Source organism: Salmo salar, chromosome 09, assembly GCF_965601325.2.
Source record: "Salmo salar chromosome 09, fSalSal1, whole genome shotgun sequence".
NCBI lineage: Eukaryota > Metazoa > Chordata > Actinopteri > Salmoniformes > Salmonidae > Salmo > Salmo salar.
Genome location: NC_138299.1, coordinates 53768298 through 53784744, shown reverse-complemented (window position 1 = coordinate 53784744; position 16447 = coordinate 53768298). Strand labels below are relative to the sequence as shown.

Below are 16447 nucleotides of genomic sequence, written 5' to 3'. Positions count from 1 at the left end.
TATCAGGGGGAAAGAGAGAGGCTGAGATCTAGTATGAGGGAGAAGGGGATACAGGGAATTAGTTTAAAGAGTATATTGAGCAGAACGTCATTAGATATAGTCTCTCAAATATTTTGTTTTCTTTCATAAACCTCTACAGGATCTCTCTTCAGTCCCTTCCTGCCGTCCTCCCCTCCTTGACTTTCCTCTGTACTTGAAATAAATGCCTGAAGATTTAGTTTCTCCATGATGCTATCCCACACTCCAGTACAGTAGGTGGCGGTCATGCACCATAACGTTGGATGCCAATCACCAATAAACCCCACCGAAGAAAAATAAGTATTCGCTGATGCCGAATTTCTGCCACCGAAAGGTAAGACAGTTGTATATTTCTGACAGTCACTATATCCAGCATTGTTACTACATTTCTCCATCGTTGAATGGGGCGCAATTGTCGACACAGTATTTCCTTGATTTGGTCAGAAAGCTGAATGAGGAAAGAATGACAGAGAAGAAGAACGCCATAATAGTCACTCACTGGATACATACTGTAACGACCCTGGCTTTATAAGCGCGGGTATCGACGCGATGCTTTTGGGGCACCAGTCGATAGCGCACTGGACTTCGGACTAGAAGGTTGAGGGTTCGAGACCTGCTCCTTGCTGTTTCATTACAATACTGCTAAATACATTATTACCTCTAAATTATACATTGTAGCCGGGAAATCTACCCGATCTGAATTTAGGCTTTGTTTAGCCTATAAGGTTTTTTTATTTATTTTTTATGTATATCTTCTCTTCTGAAGTACATATCTTCAGGCACTTCGGTCTTCACGTCAGTTATAAAATGTAGTTACTAAATCATTTTTCTTCAGCTCCACAGTTAACAAAATCCTACTGACAAAAACCTAAATAACATCCAATACACCAACAGTCCACATTAAACGGTCGGCCCATCTTTGGTCTTTTCAACGAACTCACTGTGAACATGGACTGTTTATTATCCTTCAAATCTATGTTTATTATTTAATCAGTGATATATTGAAAATGTAACACACCATTAAGGTTGCAATGAATTATCTCTCTCTGACTGTTTACCCTTCATTTTTATTACCTTTATTTAACTAGGGCAAGTCAGTTAAGAACAAATTCTTATTTACAATGACAGCCTAGGAACAGTGGTTTAACTGCCTTGTTCAGGGGCAGAACAACAGATTTTTACCTTGTCAACTCAGGGATTCAATCTTGCAACCTTTCAGTTACTAGTCCAACACTCTAACCACTAGGCTACCTGCTGGTTACTAGTCCAATGCTCTAACCACTAGTCTACCTGCTGGTTACTAGTCCAACACTCTAACCGCTAGGCTACCTGCTGGTTACTAGTCCAACGCTCTAACCGCTAGGCTACCTGCTGGTTACTAGTCCAACGCTCTAACCGCTAGGCTACCTGCTGGTTACTAGTCCAACGCTCTAACCGCTAGGCTACCTGCTGGTTACTAGTCCAACGCTCTAACCACTAGGCTACCTGCTGGTTACTAGTCCGACGCTCTAACCACTAGGTTACCTGCTGGTTACTAGTCCGACGCTCTAACCACTAGGCTACCTGCTGGTTACTAGTCCGACGCTCTAACCACTAGGCTACCTGCTGGTTACTAGTCCGACGCTCTAACCACTAGGCTACCTGCTGGTTACTAGTCCGACGCTCTAACCACTAGGCTACCTGCTGGTTACTAGTCCGACGCTCTAACCACTAGGCTACCTGCTGGTTACTAGTCCGACACTCTAACCACTAGGCTACCTGCTGGTTACTAGTCCAACGCTCTAACCACTAGGCTACCTGCTGGTTACTAGTCCAACACTCTAACCACTAGGCTACCTGCTGGTTACTAGTCCAACGCTTTAACCACTAGGCTACCTGCTGGTTACTAGTCCAACGCTCTAACCACTAGGCTACCTGCTGGTTACTAGTCCAACGCTCTAACCACTAGGCTACACTGCCACCTCATCATAGCAGCCTAAGATAGTAGCCTACTGTTTGTACTTGGCATAACGACTATTTACTCAGACAATATTGTAGGCCTTATCAATAATGTATTGTGGCTCTTCGAAACAGTAATATCCCTTACACACCTGAACAGGTAACTAGGTGATCCAGGGTCGTGATGACCTCGTGTTTTACAATGGAAGACATTCACCTGACAGACACATTCCTGCTTCACCTGCTTCACCTGCTTCTTAACTCTGGAAACTTGTGTTCATACATAAGTTGTAAAGGTTTTGACCACCCAACAATGGCCACACAGATAACTTGTGTGTGTGTGTGTGTGTGTGTGTGTGTGTGTGTGTGTGTGTGTGTGTGTGTGTGTGTGTGTGTGTGTGTGTGTGTGTGGGTGTGTGTCTGCTGCTCAGGAGTCCTATCCCTTCTGCTGTAATGTATTTGTAAAACAGGGGTATAGGGCCTAAATAACTGCTCCCAACTTATTTGCTGTCATTGTCAAGCCCAAACTAGGACAAGGAGTTGACATGATAGCAACAACCAGACTGGCACTCAGGCTACCTTTCACTGAGTTGACATGATAGCAACAACCAGACTGGCACTCAGGCTACCTTTCACTGAGTTGACATGATAGCAACAACCAGACTGGCACTCAGGCTACCTTTCACTGAGTTTACATGATAGCAACAACCAGACTGGCACTCAGGCTACCTTTCACTGAGTTGACATGATAGCAACAACCAGACTGGCACTCAGGCTACCTTTCACTGAGTTGACATGATAGCAACAACCAGACTGGCACTCAGGCTACCATTCACTGAGTTGACATGATAGCAACAACCAGACTGGCACTCAGGCTACCTTTCACTGAGTTGACATGATAGCAACAACCAGACTGGCACTCAGGCTACCTTTCACTGAGTTGACATGATAGCAACAACCAGACTGGCACTCAGGCTACCTTTCACTGAGTTGACATGATAGCAACAACCAGACTGGCACTCAGGCTACCTTTCACTGAGTTGACATGATCGCAACAACCAGACTGGCACTCAGGCTACCTTTAACTGAGTTGACATGATAGCAACAAACTGAAAAGGAGGAGGGAGGAAGGAAGGAGGAGGAAGAGGGAGGGGGTACGGATGAGGGGGGAGGGGGGAGGGGGAAGGAGAGAGTGGGAGGGGGAAGGAGAATGGGGAGGAGAATGGAGAGGAGGAGAGGAGGAGGAGGAGGGAGGAAGGAAGGAGGAGGAGGAAGAGGGAGGGGGTACGGATGAGGGTGGAGGGGGAAGGAGAGAGTGGGAGAGGGAAGGAGAATGGAGAGGAGGAGAGGAGGAGGAGGAGGGGGAAGGAGAGTGGGAGGGGGAAGGAGTGGCACTCAGGCTACCTTTAACTGAGTTGACATGATAGCAACAACCAGACTGGCACTACTCTTTATGACCTGATCATAGATCACCACTCCTACTCTCAGATGCTTTATGAATATGGCCCCTGGTCAACAGTAGTGCACTATTATTAAGAAATAGGTTGCCATTTTGAAGAAGGTCAGACATAGTAGTTTTCCTCTGCTAGACTAGAGCTCCTTGGGATAATAAGCTCCCTGAGTCTGGAGGTCATAAATTAGTCATTAATGAGTCATTAATTATACTGAACAAAAAATGTAAACACAACAATTTCAATGATTTTTACTGTGTTACAGTTCATACAAGGAAATCAGTCAATTGAAATAAATTCATTAGGCCTTAAATCTATGGATTTCATATGACTGGGCAGGGGCACAGCCAGGGGTGGGTGTGGGAGGGCATAGGCCCACCCACTGGGGAGCCCATAGGCCCACCCACTGGGGAGCCAGGCCCAGCCAATCAGAATGAGTTTTTCCCCACGAAAGGGCTTTTTTTACAGACAGAAATACTCCTCAGTTTCATCAGCTGTCGGGGTGGCTGGTCTCAGACGATTCTGTAGGTGAAGAAGCCGGATGTGGAGGTCCTGGGCTGGCGTGGTTACACGTGGTCTGAGGTTGTGAGGCCGGTTGGACATACTGCCAAATTCTCTAAAACAACGTTTTGGTAGAGAAAAAACATTAAATTATCTGCCAACAGCTCTGGTGCACCTTCCTGCAGTCAGCATGCCAATTGCACGCTCTCTCGACTTGAGACATCTGTTGCATTGTGTTGTGTCGCAAAACTGCACATTTTAGAGTGGCCTTTTATTGTCCCCAGCACAAAGTGCACCTGTGTAATGATCATGCTGTTTAATCGTCTTCTCGATATGCCACACCTGTCAGGTGGATGGATTATCTTGGCAAAGGAGAAATGCTCACTAACAGAGATCTGTGCACAACATTTGAGAGAAATAAGCTTTTTGTGCTTATGGAAAAAAATGTCTGGGATCTTTATTTCAGCCCATGAAACATGAGACCAAGACTTTACGTTTAGTTTATAATGTGTTCAGTATAGTTACTAGACCAGACCTGTACAGGCCTTCTCACTATTGTAGGTTTGGATCATTTCACACTGTTTGCATCCCAAATGGCACTATATTCCCTATGGGCCCTGGACAAAAGTAGTGCACTTTATAGGCAATAGAGTTTCATTTGGGACAGATCCTCAACCTTTTTCAATGTTGTGTAATGGGTCACAGTTAGACTACTGTGTCTGTGATTCTCTAAGTGTTGAGATTATGGCAGGCTACTGCATGGACTGAGACTGTATACTATTGTATAATACTGTATAATATTGTATAATACTGTATAATAGTCTAATAGTGTATAATACTGTATAATATTGTATAATACGGTATCATATTGTACAATACTCTATAATACTCTATAATATTGTATAATACTGTATAAGATGGTATAATACAGTATCATATTGTACAATACTCTATAATATTGTATAATACTGTATTATACTGTATAATATTGTATAATACTCTAATAGTATATAATATTGTATAATACTGTATAATATTGTATCATACTCTATCATATTGTATAATACTCTATAATACTCTATAATATTGTATAATACTGTATAATATTGCCCCGTTCAAAAAGCAGGAAATCCCCTTAAACTCTCAGACATCGAAAGCTAATTTGGGCCATTGCATCTTTATTCACTAATCTTTTACTTTCCCTTTCGTTTTCCTGACCAATAGAAGTAGCAGATTCCCAGACAGAGTAGCAGTGATTATCCTGGGTTCTGTTTCCATTTTCAGCAGTTCTTCCTCCACTACTGATAATGAAATTCGATTCTTGCACAATCTGACATATTATATTTTTTCCCTTCTTTCATTTCATTTCATTTCATTTCATGTTTTTATTTTATTTTTTTTAACCAAACTGATCAGTCTGAGATCCATACTGAAGTCGTACGTACGTATCATCCGAGAGACCAGGTAAGGATACAGCTTCATAATACAACCCACATCCTACGTAGTTTTAGCGGGTACATTTACAGCTAATGCAAAGTTGCGTCACACACACTGCTGGGTTATAGTCACTTACCTTTTGGACCGAGAGAATCACAATGGGAAGCAAGTTGCTTTAAGTGTTATCCTCAATGCTTTTAAATGCTTTGTATCCACGTGTTGTTGAATTGCCGTTTTTTTTATTATTATTTTTTATTTTTTTATTGTCAAATCTAATATAAATAAATATGTACATTTTGTTGAGGATTTCTTCTCTGCTCTCTCCTACTCTCTCAACAGCACAGAGATGTCTTTCGCACGTGATAAACTGTCTTTGCACCTGCGCCGCATAATGAGGGAGCTGATTAAAAGAGTGAAAGCCACAGAGCTCATGCCCAACCTGCCCTGCCTTACACAGTCTGACAGGGTTGGTAGCTGGATGGATGTTGGTCATTGGCCTTATTCAAATCTGATTTATGTTTCTTCATGGTAGATGCTAAGTGAGATCCTTGGTATGACCATACCCTAAACCCTAACCTTATCCCTTACTCTGACCTTAACCCTTACTTTAACCGTTTTAAGATTTTAACTTCAATGGGGTGATGTCACAATTCGACGTCCCAATAATTCCACTTAGCATTTACCGTTTCTTCAATGTAAGATATTATCCTTGATATGGATGTCATGATTAGGGCCAGTTGTTATGGCTGTGCATAGTCAGGTATGGGTTAGGTATGGGTTAGTGTTGGTTATGGCTGTGTATAGTCAGGTATGGGTTAGTGTTGGTTATGGCTGTGTATAGTCAGGTATGGGTTGGTTATGGCTGTGTCTAGTCAGGTATGGGTTGGTTATGGCTGTTATAGTCAGGTATGGGTTAGGGTTGGTTATGGCTGTGTATAGTCAGGTATGGGTTGGTTATGGCTGTGTATAGTCAGGTATGGGTTTGTTATGGCTGTGTATAGTCAGGTATGGGTTAGGGTTGGTTATGGCTGTGTATAGTCAGGTATGGGTTGGTTATGGCTGTGTCTAGTCAGGTATGGGTTAGGGTTGGTTATGGCTGTGTAGTCAGGTATGGGTTAGGGTTGGTTATGGCTGTGTATAGTCAGGTATGGGTTAGTGTTGGTTATGGCTGTGTATAGTCAGGTATGGGTTGGTTATGGCTGTGTCTAGTCAGGTATGGGTTGGTTATGGCTGTGTATAGTCAGGTATGGGTTAGGGTTGGTTATGGCTGTGTATAGTCAGGTATGGGTTAGGTATGGGTTAGTGTTGGTTATGGCTGTGTATAGTCAGGTATGGGTTAGTGTTGGTTATGGCTGTGTATAGTCAGGTATGGGTTGGTTATGGCTGTGTCTAGTCAGGTATGGGTTGGTTATGGCTGTTATAGTCAGGTATGGGTTAGGGTTGGTTATGGCTGTGTATAGTCAGGTATGGGTTGGTTATGGCTGTGTATAGTCAGGTATGGGTTTGTTATGGCTGTGTATAGTCAGGTATGGGTTAGGGTTGGTTATGGCTGTGTATAGTCAGGTATGGGTTGGGTTGGTATGGCTGTGTCTAGTCAGGTATGGGTTAGGGTTGGTTATGGCTGTGTAGTCAGGTATGGGTTAGGGTTGGTTATGGCTGTGTATAGTCAGGTATGGGTTAGTGTTGGTTATGGCTGTGTATAGTCAGGTATGGTTTGGTTATGGCTGTGTCTAGTCAGGTATGGGTTAGTGTTGGTTATGGCTGTGTCTAGTCAGGTATGGGTTGGTTATGGCTGTGTATAGTCAGGTATGGGTTAGGGTTGGTTATGGCTGTGTCTAGTCAGGTATGGGTTAGGGTTGGTTATGGCTGTGTAGTCAGGTATGGGTTAGGGTTGGTTATGGCTGTTATAGTCAGGTATGGGTTAGGGTTGGTTATGGCTGTGTATAGTCAGGTATGGGTTGGTTATGGCTGTGTATAGTCAGGTATGGGTTTGTTATGGCTGTGTATAGTCAGGTATGGGTTAGGGTTGGTTATGGCTGTGTATAGTCAGGTATGGGTTGGTTATGGCTGTGTCTAGTCAGGTATGGGTTAGGGTTGGTTATGGCTGTGTAGTCAGGTATGGGTTAGGGTTGGTTATGGCTGTGTATAGTCAGGTATGGGTTGGTTATGGCTGTGTCTAGTCAGGTATGGGTTGGTTATGGCTGTTATAGTCAGGTATGGGTTAGGGTTGGTTATGGCTGTGTATAGTCAGGTATGGGTTGGTTATGGCTGTGTATAGTCAGGTATGGGTTTGTTATGGCTGTGTATAGTCAGGTATGGGTTAGGGTTGGTTATGGCTGTGTATAGTCAGGTATGGGTTGGTTATGGCTGTGTCTAGTCAGGTATGGGTTAGGGTTGGTTATGGCTGTGTAGTCAGGTATGGGTTAGGGTTGGTTATGGCTGTGTATAGTCAGGTATGGGTTAGTGTTGGTTATGGCTGTGTATAGTCAGGTATGGGTTGGTTATGGCTGTGTCTAGTCAGGTATGGGTTAGTGTTGGTTATGGCTGTGTCTAGTCAGGTATGGGTTGGTTATGGCTGTGTATAGTCAGGTATGGGTTAGGGTTGGTTATGGCTGTGTATAGTCAGGTATGGGTTAGGGTTGGTTATGGCTGTGTATAGTCAGGTATGGGTTAGTGTTGGTTATGGCTGTGTATAGTCAGGTATGGGTTAGGGTTGGTTATGGCTGTTATAGTCAGGTATGGGTTGGTTATGGCTGTGTATAGTCAGGTATGGGTTAGTGTTGGTTATGGCTGTGTATAGTCAGGTATAGGTTAGTGTTGGTTATGGCTGTGTCTAGTCAGGTATGGGTTAGGGTTGGTTATGGCTGTGTATAGTCAGGTATGGGTTGGTTATGGCTGTTATAGTCAGGTATGGGTTGGTTATGGCTGTGTATAGTCAGGTATGGGTTAGGGTTGGTTATGGCTGTGTATAGTCAGGTATGGGTTAGTGTTGGTTATGGCTGTGTATAGTCAGGTATAGGTTAGTGTTGGTTATGGCTGTGTCTAGTCAGGTATGGGCTAGGTATGGATTAGGGTTGGTTATGGCTGTGTATAGTCAGGTATGGGTTAGGTATGGGTTAGTGTTGGTTATGGCTGTGTCTAGTCAGGTATGGGTTAGGTATAGGTTAGTGTTGGTTATGGCTGTGTCTAGTCAGGTATGGGTTAGGTATGGGTTAGTGTTGGTTATGGCTGTGTATAGTCAGGTATGGGTTAGGTATGGGTTAGGGTTGGTTATGGCTATGTATAGTCAGGTATGGGTTAGTGTTGGTTATGGCTGTGTCTAGTCAGGTATGGGTTAGGGTTGGTTATGGCTGTGTATAGTCAGGTATGGGTTAGGGTTGGTTATGGCTGTATCTAGTCAGGTATGGGTTAGGGTTGGTTATGGCTGTGTCTAGTCAGGTATGGGTTAGTGTTGGTTATGGCTGTGTATAGTCAGGTATGGGTTAGGGTTGGTTATGGCTGTGTCTAGTCAGGTATAGGTTAGTGTTGGTTATGGCTGTGTCTAGTCATGTATGGGTTAGGGTTGGTTATGGCTGTGTATAGTCAGGTATGGGTTGCTTATGGCTGTTATAGTCAGGTATGGGTTGGTTATGGCTGTGTATAGTCAGGTATGGGTTAGGGTTGGTTATGGCTGTGTATAGTCAGGTATGGGTTAGTGTTGGTTATGGCTGTGTATAGTCAGGTATAGGTTAGTGTTGGTTATGGCTGTGTCTAGTCAGGTATGGGCTAGGTATGGATTAGGGTTGGTTATGGCTGTGTATAGTCAGGTATGGGTTAGGTATGGGTTAGTGTTGGTTATGGCTGTGTCTAGTCAGGTATGGGTTAGGTATAGGTTAGTGTTGGTTATGGCTGTGTCTAGTCAGGTATGGGTTAGGTATGGGTTAGTGTTGGTTATGGCTGTGTATAGTCAGGTATGGGTTAGGTATGGGTTAGGGTTGGTTATGGCTATGTATAGTCAGGTATGGGTTAGTGTTGGTTATGGCTGTGTCTAGTCAGGTATGGGTTAGGGTTGGTTATGGCTGTTTATAGTCAGGTATGGGTTGCTTATGGCTGTTATAGTCAGGTATGGGTTGGTTATGGCTGTGTATAGTCAGGTATGGGTTAGGGTTGGTTATGGCTGTGTATAGTCAGGTATGGGTTAGTGTTGGTTATGGCTGTGTATAGTCAGGTATAGGTTAGTGTTGGTTATGGCTGTGTCTAGTCAGGTATGGGCTAGGTATGGATTAGGGTTGGTTATGGCTGTGTATAGTCAGGTATGGGTTAGGTATGGGTTAGTGTTGGTTATGGCTGTGTCTAGTCAGGTATGGGTTAGGTATAGGTTAGTGTTGGTTATGGCTGTGTCTAGTCAGGTATGGGTTAGGTATGGGTTAGTGTTGGTTATGGCTGTGTATAGTCAGGTATGGGTTAGGTATGGGTTAGGGTTGGTTATGGCTATGTATAGTCAGGTATGGGTTAGTGTTGGTTATGGCTGTGTCTAGTCAGGTATGGGTTAGGGTTGGTTATGGCTGTGTATAGTCAGGTATGGGTTAGGGTTGGTTATGGCTGTATCTAGTCAGGTATGGGTTAGGGTTGGTTATGGCTGTGTCTAGTCAGGTATGGGTTAGTGTTGGTTATGGCTGTGTATAGTCAGGTATGGGTTAGGGTTGGTTATGGCTGTGTCTAGTCAGGTATGGGTTGGTTATGGCTGTGTATAGTCAGGTATGGGTTAGGGTTGGTTATGGCTGTGTATAGTCAGGTATGTGTTGGGGTTGGTTATGGCTGTGTAAAGTCAGGTATGGGTTGGTTATGGCTGTGTATAGTCAGGTATGGGTTAGGGTTGGTTATGGCTGTGTATAGTCAGGTATGGGTTAGGGTTGGTTATGGCTGTTATAGTCAGGTATGGGTTGGTTATGGCTGTGTATAGTCAGGTATGGGTCGGTTATGGCTGTGCCTAGTCAGGTATGGGTTAGGGTTGGTTATGGCTGTGTCTAGTCAGGTATGGGTTGGTTATGGCTGTGAATAGTCAGGTATGGGTTAGGGTTGGTTATGGCTGTGTATAGTCAGGTATGGGTTAGGGTTGGTTATGGCTGTGTCTAGTCAGGTATGGGTTGGTTATGGCTGTGTATAGTCAGGTATGGGTTGGTTATGGCTGTGTCTAGTCAGGTATGGGTTAGGGTTGGTTATGGCTGTGTATAGTCAGGTATGGGTTAGGGTTGGTTATGGCTGTGTATAGTCAGGTATGGGTTGGTTATGGCTGTGTATAGTCAGGTATGGGTTAGTGTCGGTTATGGCTGTGTATAGTCAGGTATGGGTTGGTTATGGCTGTGTATAGTCAGGTATGGGTTAGGGTTGGTTATGGCTGTTATAGTCAGGTATGGGTTGGTTATTGCTGTGTCTAGTCAGGTACACTACATGACCAAAAGTATGTGGACAGCTGCTCGTCGAACATCTCATTCCAAAATCATGGAGTTTTATTTTACCTTTTTTTAACTAGGCAAATCAGTTACGAACAAATTGTTATTTACATTGACGGCCTAGGAACAGTGGGTTAACTGCCTTGTTCAGGGGCAGAACAACAGATTTTTACCTTGTCAGCCCGGGGATTCGATCTTGCAACCTTCCAGTTACTATTCCAACGCTCTAACCACTAGACTACCTGCCGCCCCAAGTTGGTCATTAATAGGGTCAAATCCGGAAACTAGCATTTTGAAAACAAAACGTTTATTCTTTCAGTGAAATACGGAACCGTTCTGTATTTTATCGAATGGGTGGCAACCCTAAATCTAAATATTGCTGTTACATTGCACATCCTTCAGTGGTATGTCATAATTATGTAAAATTCTGGCAAATGAATTACGGTCTTTGTTAGAAAGAAATGGTCTTCACACAGTTCGCAACGAGCCAGGCGGCCCAAACTGCTGCATATACCCTGACTCTGCTTGCACAGAACGCAAGAGAAGTGACATAATTTGCCTAGTTAATGTTGCCTGCTAACATTAATTTATTTTAACTAAATATGCAGGTTTTTAAAAATATACTTGTGTATTGATTTTAAGAAAATCATTGATGTTTATGGTTAGGTACGTTGGTGCAACGACAGTACTTTTTTCGCGAATGCGTTTGGCGAAGTTGAAGTAGGCTGTGATTCGATGATACATTAACAGGCACTGCATTGATTATTTGCAACGCAGGACAAGCTAGTTAACCTAGTAATATCATCAACCATGTGTAGTTAACTAGTGATTATGTTAAGATTGATTGTTTTTTATATGATAAGTTTAATGCTAGCTAACGTGTTTTATCACTCGAGAGAACGCATTTCCACTGCTCCATAGTCCAATGGCGGCGAGCTTTACACCACTCCAGCCAATGCTTGGCATTGCGCATGGTGATTTTTCACTTGTGTGCGGCTGCTCAGGCATGGAAACCCATTTCATGAAGCTCCCGACGAACAGTTCTTGTGCTGACGTCGCTTCCAGAGACCGTTTGGAACTCAGTAGTGAGTGTTGCAACCGAGGACAGATGATTTTTACGCCCTTAAGCACTTGGCGGTCTCGTTCTGTGAGCTTGTGTGGCCTACCACTTCGCAGCTGAGCCGTTGTTGCTCGTAGACGTTTCCACTTCACAATAACAGCACTTACAGTTGACCGGGGCATCTCCAGCAAGGCATATATCTGGCGAACTGACTTGTTGGGACGGTGGCATCCTATGACGCTGCCACGTTGAAAGTCACTGAGCTCTTCAGTAAAGGTCATTCTACTGCCAATGTTTTTCTTTGGAGATTGCATGGCTGTGTGCTCGATTTTTTTATACACCTGTCAGCAACGTGTGTGGCTGAAATACCCGAATCCACCAATTTGAAGAGGTGTCCACATACTTGTATGTAGTTCTAGTTTTTTCAAATGCGTTTTAAACAAATATTCTCATTCATCATATTCTTAGGAGGAAATCCAGGCCGTGAAGAACTGTATTGGTAACTCAAGTGCAATGCAGATCCTGCTGGACTGTGTGCAGAAGAGAATGAACTGGCCAGAAGAGTTGATGTCAGCCTTGGAGGTGCTGGAGCACCAGGACCTGGCTGATGAAAGGAGAGCCGAGTGGAACAAGCACAACCAGACCAGTAAGTCACCATCAAATTAAATCAAACTTTATTTAAAGTGTATTAAAAAACAGACTTCACAGTGAAACATCACTGGACACTAGGACTTTTGTCTGTGATAAAACATCACTGGACACTAGGACTATGGGTGGCAGGTAGCCTAGTGGTTAGAGCATTGGGCCAGCAACTGAAAGGTTGTTAGATTAAATCCCCTAGCTGACAAGGTATAAATCTGTCGTTCTCCCCCTGAACAAGGCAGTTAACCCACTGTTCCTAGGCTGTCATTGTAAATAAGAATTTGTTCTTAACTGACTTGCCTAGTTTAAATAATAAAATGCATTTGATTGATTAAATGCTGTATATGACTGGACCACTTTATTCATCTAAGGACATTTTCCAGCAGGTTTCACCATTACAATAAACCTTAGACAGAACATGGAGGGTAAATCTGTTGGGGTTGTTGATGTGCCTTATTCTTATATACATAAACTAATTCCCTTTTTAAAGTCTAATCTGCTTTTGTTTCCCCAGATCCTTCTCCTGCTGCTCCTCCTACCAGCCCATCTCTGCCCATCTCAGAGAGCTCTAATGACCCTACATCTTCTATGGTCCTCCCAGCTTGGCCAACACCACCTTCAGAGTCACTCAGCCCTAAGATTGCTGCCTGTCCGGAGGATGGTGCCCAGCCAGTAGTCCCCACAAGCTCAGTTGCTGAGGCTCCCATCGCTGGCGCCTCCCCAGAGCCAGCTCCACAAGCTCTCGAAGCAGCAGTAAGACCTGTCACAGCCACCCAGGCAGCACCTTCACCTGTCTCAGTGAAAATGGAGCCCACAACGGTCTCTGAACCACAGCCTCCGCTCTCTCACTCTGATAACGCTGCCTCCTCCCAGCCTGGTCCTGTAGAAACTGGATCTCTGGAGGATAACCCATCTCATATAGTCCTGTCTGAAACCATTCTCACCTTGCCTGTGTCAGACCTAAACCCAGCCCTGTCCCAAACTAAATACACTCCCACCGCCGATGCTCCTGCTTCGGTCCAGGCCTCTGAGAGACGTCCGGTTCAGGACACCACACCACCAACAGCCAAAGTGACCACCTTCCACCAGAAGCCAGTAGAGGACTCTGTTCCAACTGCAACTCAGGTGAATAGTAATTCTTGTGAAATGTTGTATGTTTACGGCCTAGATAGAGTTAAACCGAATTTATCTTACTAACGAAATGAAATCTGTTGACCACATCTACATTTTGAAATATCAGCGAAGAGTTGAAAACATTGACGAGAAGCGGTAACTAAAAACTATCTCTCCTCCAGGTGACTGAAGATGACCAGCACACTGAGCTGTCTCAGAGTCCCCCGAGTCATCACTTCTCCCCAGTCACAGCCCCAGCCTCACCCCCTGTACATACCTCCATGGATGAGGATAACCGGGAGCTCAGCAAGCCTGACGTTCCCTTGGCTAGTGTTCCTGGCCCTCTGACTACTGCAACGCCTCTGACATGTCAGGAGCATGGAGTCCCTGAGGAGCTAGAGGAATCCGTGTCCCGTAACGAGCCTGAGGAAGACACGTACCAGGAAGTGCTGATCAATGTAATTCACGTGTCTGAGGACGCGTACATCCAGAATCAGGAAGGCCAAACACAGAGCATGCTGGGTAATAATGATGCAGGTGTGTCTGAAACACTCCCACCAGTTCAGAACCACAACAGACAATCCCAGATCACACCTCTCTCTGGATCTACAGAACTTGACCTGTCGTCTGGTCCGAACCAGCACGACCAAACTGAGGACAGTCTGGGGAAAGCAGTTAGTAAATCTGAAGACTCTCAGGGTCTGATTATGATTGCTAACGGCCATGCCGCCATCCCCTCAACCAAACAGCCTGATCCTCCACCTCCAGCCTCTTCTCCTTCTGTCACCATCGTCAACGGCTCCTCCGCTGATAACTGTCCTCTCCCGGTGGCTGTGGAGGCAGAAGTCATGCTCAAGGACATGATGGCTAGCGTTGTCCCTAAGCTGAAGCAGAAACGGGAGAGGGAGGGAGCCACAATAGGAGGGAGCTACTACTTCCTGGGGGCTGCTGTCCTGAGTGTCTCAGCCCTGTTTGTGGCCTGGAGGATGAAGAATTAAAGGGTTTTGGGAAAGAAGGAGGTTGTGTCTCAAGTTTGTCTGTCCGTGATTCTATTTCCTTGCCTCCTTATCAGCCTTATTGGAAGAGAGGTCCCTCTGCAATGAGATTTGAGAAGGTGAGAAGAGAGGATGTGCAAATCAAAGAAAGATTAATTGAGAAATAGCTGAATTGCTGTGAAAATAATTGATTGTGGTTCAAGATTTTAAGAGATTATTGGCCCAGTGCTTTATTGTTTTGTTAGTATTGAAGGTGCTGAAATTAAGTATTTATAGGTGACCAATAGCAGCATTTATCCAAGACTTTGATCAGCAGTCTAAATCAAATCAAAGTTTATTTGTCACGTGCACCGAATACAACAGGTGTAGACCTTACAGTGAAATGCTGAATACACAGGTGTAGACCTCACAGTGAAATGCTGAATACAACAGGTGTAGTAGACCTTACAGTGAAATGCTGAATACAACAGGTGTAGTAGACCTTACAGTGAAATGCTGAATACACAGGTGTAGTAGACCTCACAGTGAAATGCTGAATTCAACAGGTGTAGTAGACCTCACAGTGAAATGCTGAATACAACAGGTGTAGACCTCACAGTGAAATGCTGAATACAACAGGTGTAGTAGACCTCACAGTGAAATGCTGAATACAACAGGTGTAGTAGACCTCACAGTGAAATGCTGATTACAACAGGTGTAGACCTCACAGTGAAATGCTGAATACAACAGGTGTAGTAGACCTTATAGTGAAATGCTGAATACAACAGGTGTAGTAGACCTCACAGTGAAATGCTGAATACAACAGGTGTAGTAGACCTCACAGTGAAATGCTGAATACAACAGATGTAGTAGACCTCACAGTGAAATGCTGAATACAACAGGTGTAGTAGACCTTACAGTGAAATGCTGAATACAACAGGTGTTGTAGACCTCACAGTGAAATGCTGAATACAACAGGTGTAGTAGACCTCACAGTGAAATGCTGAATACAACAAGTGTAGACCTTACAGTGAAATGCTGAATACACAGGTGTAGACCTCACAGTGAAATGCTGAATACAACAGGTGTAGTAGACCTCACAGTGAAATGCTGAATACAACAGGTGTAGATCTTACAGTGAAATGCTGAATACACAGGTGGACCTCACAGTGAAATGCTTACTTACAGGCTCTAACAGATCTCAGGCCCCATCTATGTTTACTGTAAATATATGTTCACTAGGAACTCAGGCCCCATCTATGTTTACTGTAAATATATGTTCACTAGGAACTCAGGCCCCATCTATGTTTACTGTAAATATATGTTCACTAGGATCTCAGGCCCCATCTATGCTTACTGTAAATATATGTTCACTAGGATCTCAGGCCCCATCTATGTTTACTGTAAATATATGTTCACTAGGAACTCAGGCCCCATCTATGTTTACTGTAAATATATGTTCACTAGGAACTCAGGCCCCATCTATGTTTACTGTAAATATATGTTCACTTCACGATACATACAAACTTTGACTAGGCCATTCCAAAACTTCAAATGTGTTTATTTTTTAGCCATTTTCATGTAGACTTGATTGTTTGTTTTGGATCATTGTCTCGTTGCATGACCCAGCTGTGCTTCAGCTTCAGCTCACAGATGGATGGCCCGACATTCTCCTGTAGAATTCTCTGATACAGAGCAGAATTCATGGTTCCTTCTATTAAGGCAAGTCATCCAGGTCCTGAGGCAGTAAAGCATCCCCAAACCATCACACTACCACCACCATGCTTGAACCATTGGTATGAGGTTCTTACTGTGGAATGGAGTGTTTGGTTTTCTCCAGACATAATGGGACTCATCCCATCCAAAAAGTTGACTCAAATT

At 44.0% G+C, this 16447-nt stretch overlaps 1 protein-coding gene and 1 long non-coding RNA gene across 5 annotated transcripts; both read left to right on the top strand.

The window, feature by feature from the left end:
• The first annotated feature begins 218 nt into the window (after positions 1-218).
• Positions 219-14607, top strand: LOC106611470 (uncharacterized). 4 transcript variants are annotated; one of them, XM_082955825.1, is made up of 6 exons: positions 310-352; positions 5325-5372; positions 5685-5811; positions 12306-12483; positions 12994-13604; positions 13775-14607. In XM_082955825.1, exons 3-6 carry the CDS (start codon positions 5692-5694, stop codon positions 14588-14590), a joined length of 1725 nt encoding a protein of 574 aa, XP_082811951.1. In that variant the 5' UTR covers positions 310-352; positions 5325-5372; positions 5685-5691; the 3' UTR covers positions 14591-14607. The 4 variants fall into 4 exon arrangements, with proteins under 4 accessions (XP_014067183.1, XP_082811951.1, XP_014067182.1 ...); XM_014211707.2 differs by lacking the exon at positions 5685-5811 and having other exon boundaries at positions 314-352; XM_082955824.1 differs by lacking the exon at positions 310-352 and having other exon boundaries at positions 4986-5372.
• On the top strand, positions 5825-12296 carry LOC145858023 (uncharacterized). The gene is made up of 3 exons (XR_014378778.1): positions 5825-6908; positions 6979-7223; positions 7260-12296. It is a non-coding gene; the product is annotated as an uncharacterized LOC145858023 (long non-coding RNA).
• Positions 14608-16447: the final 1840 nt, after the last annotated feature.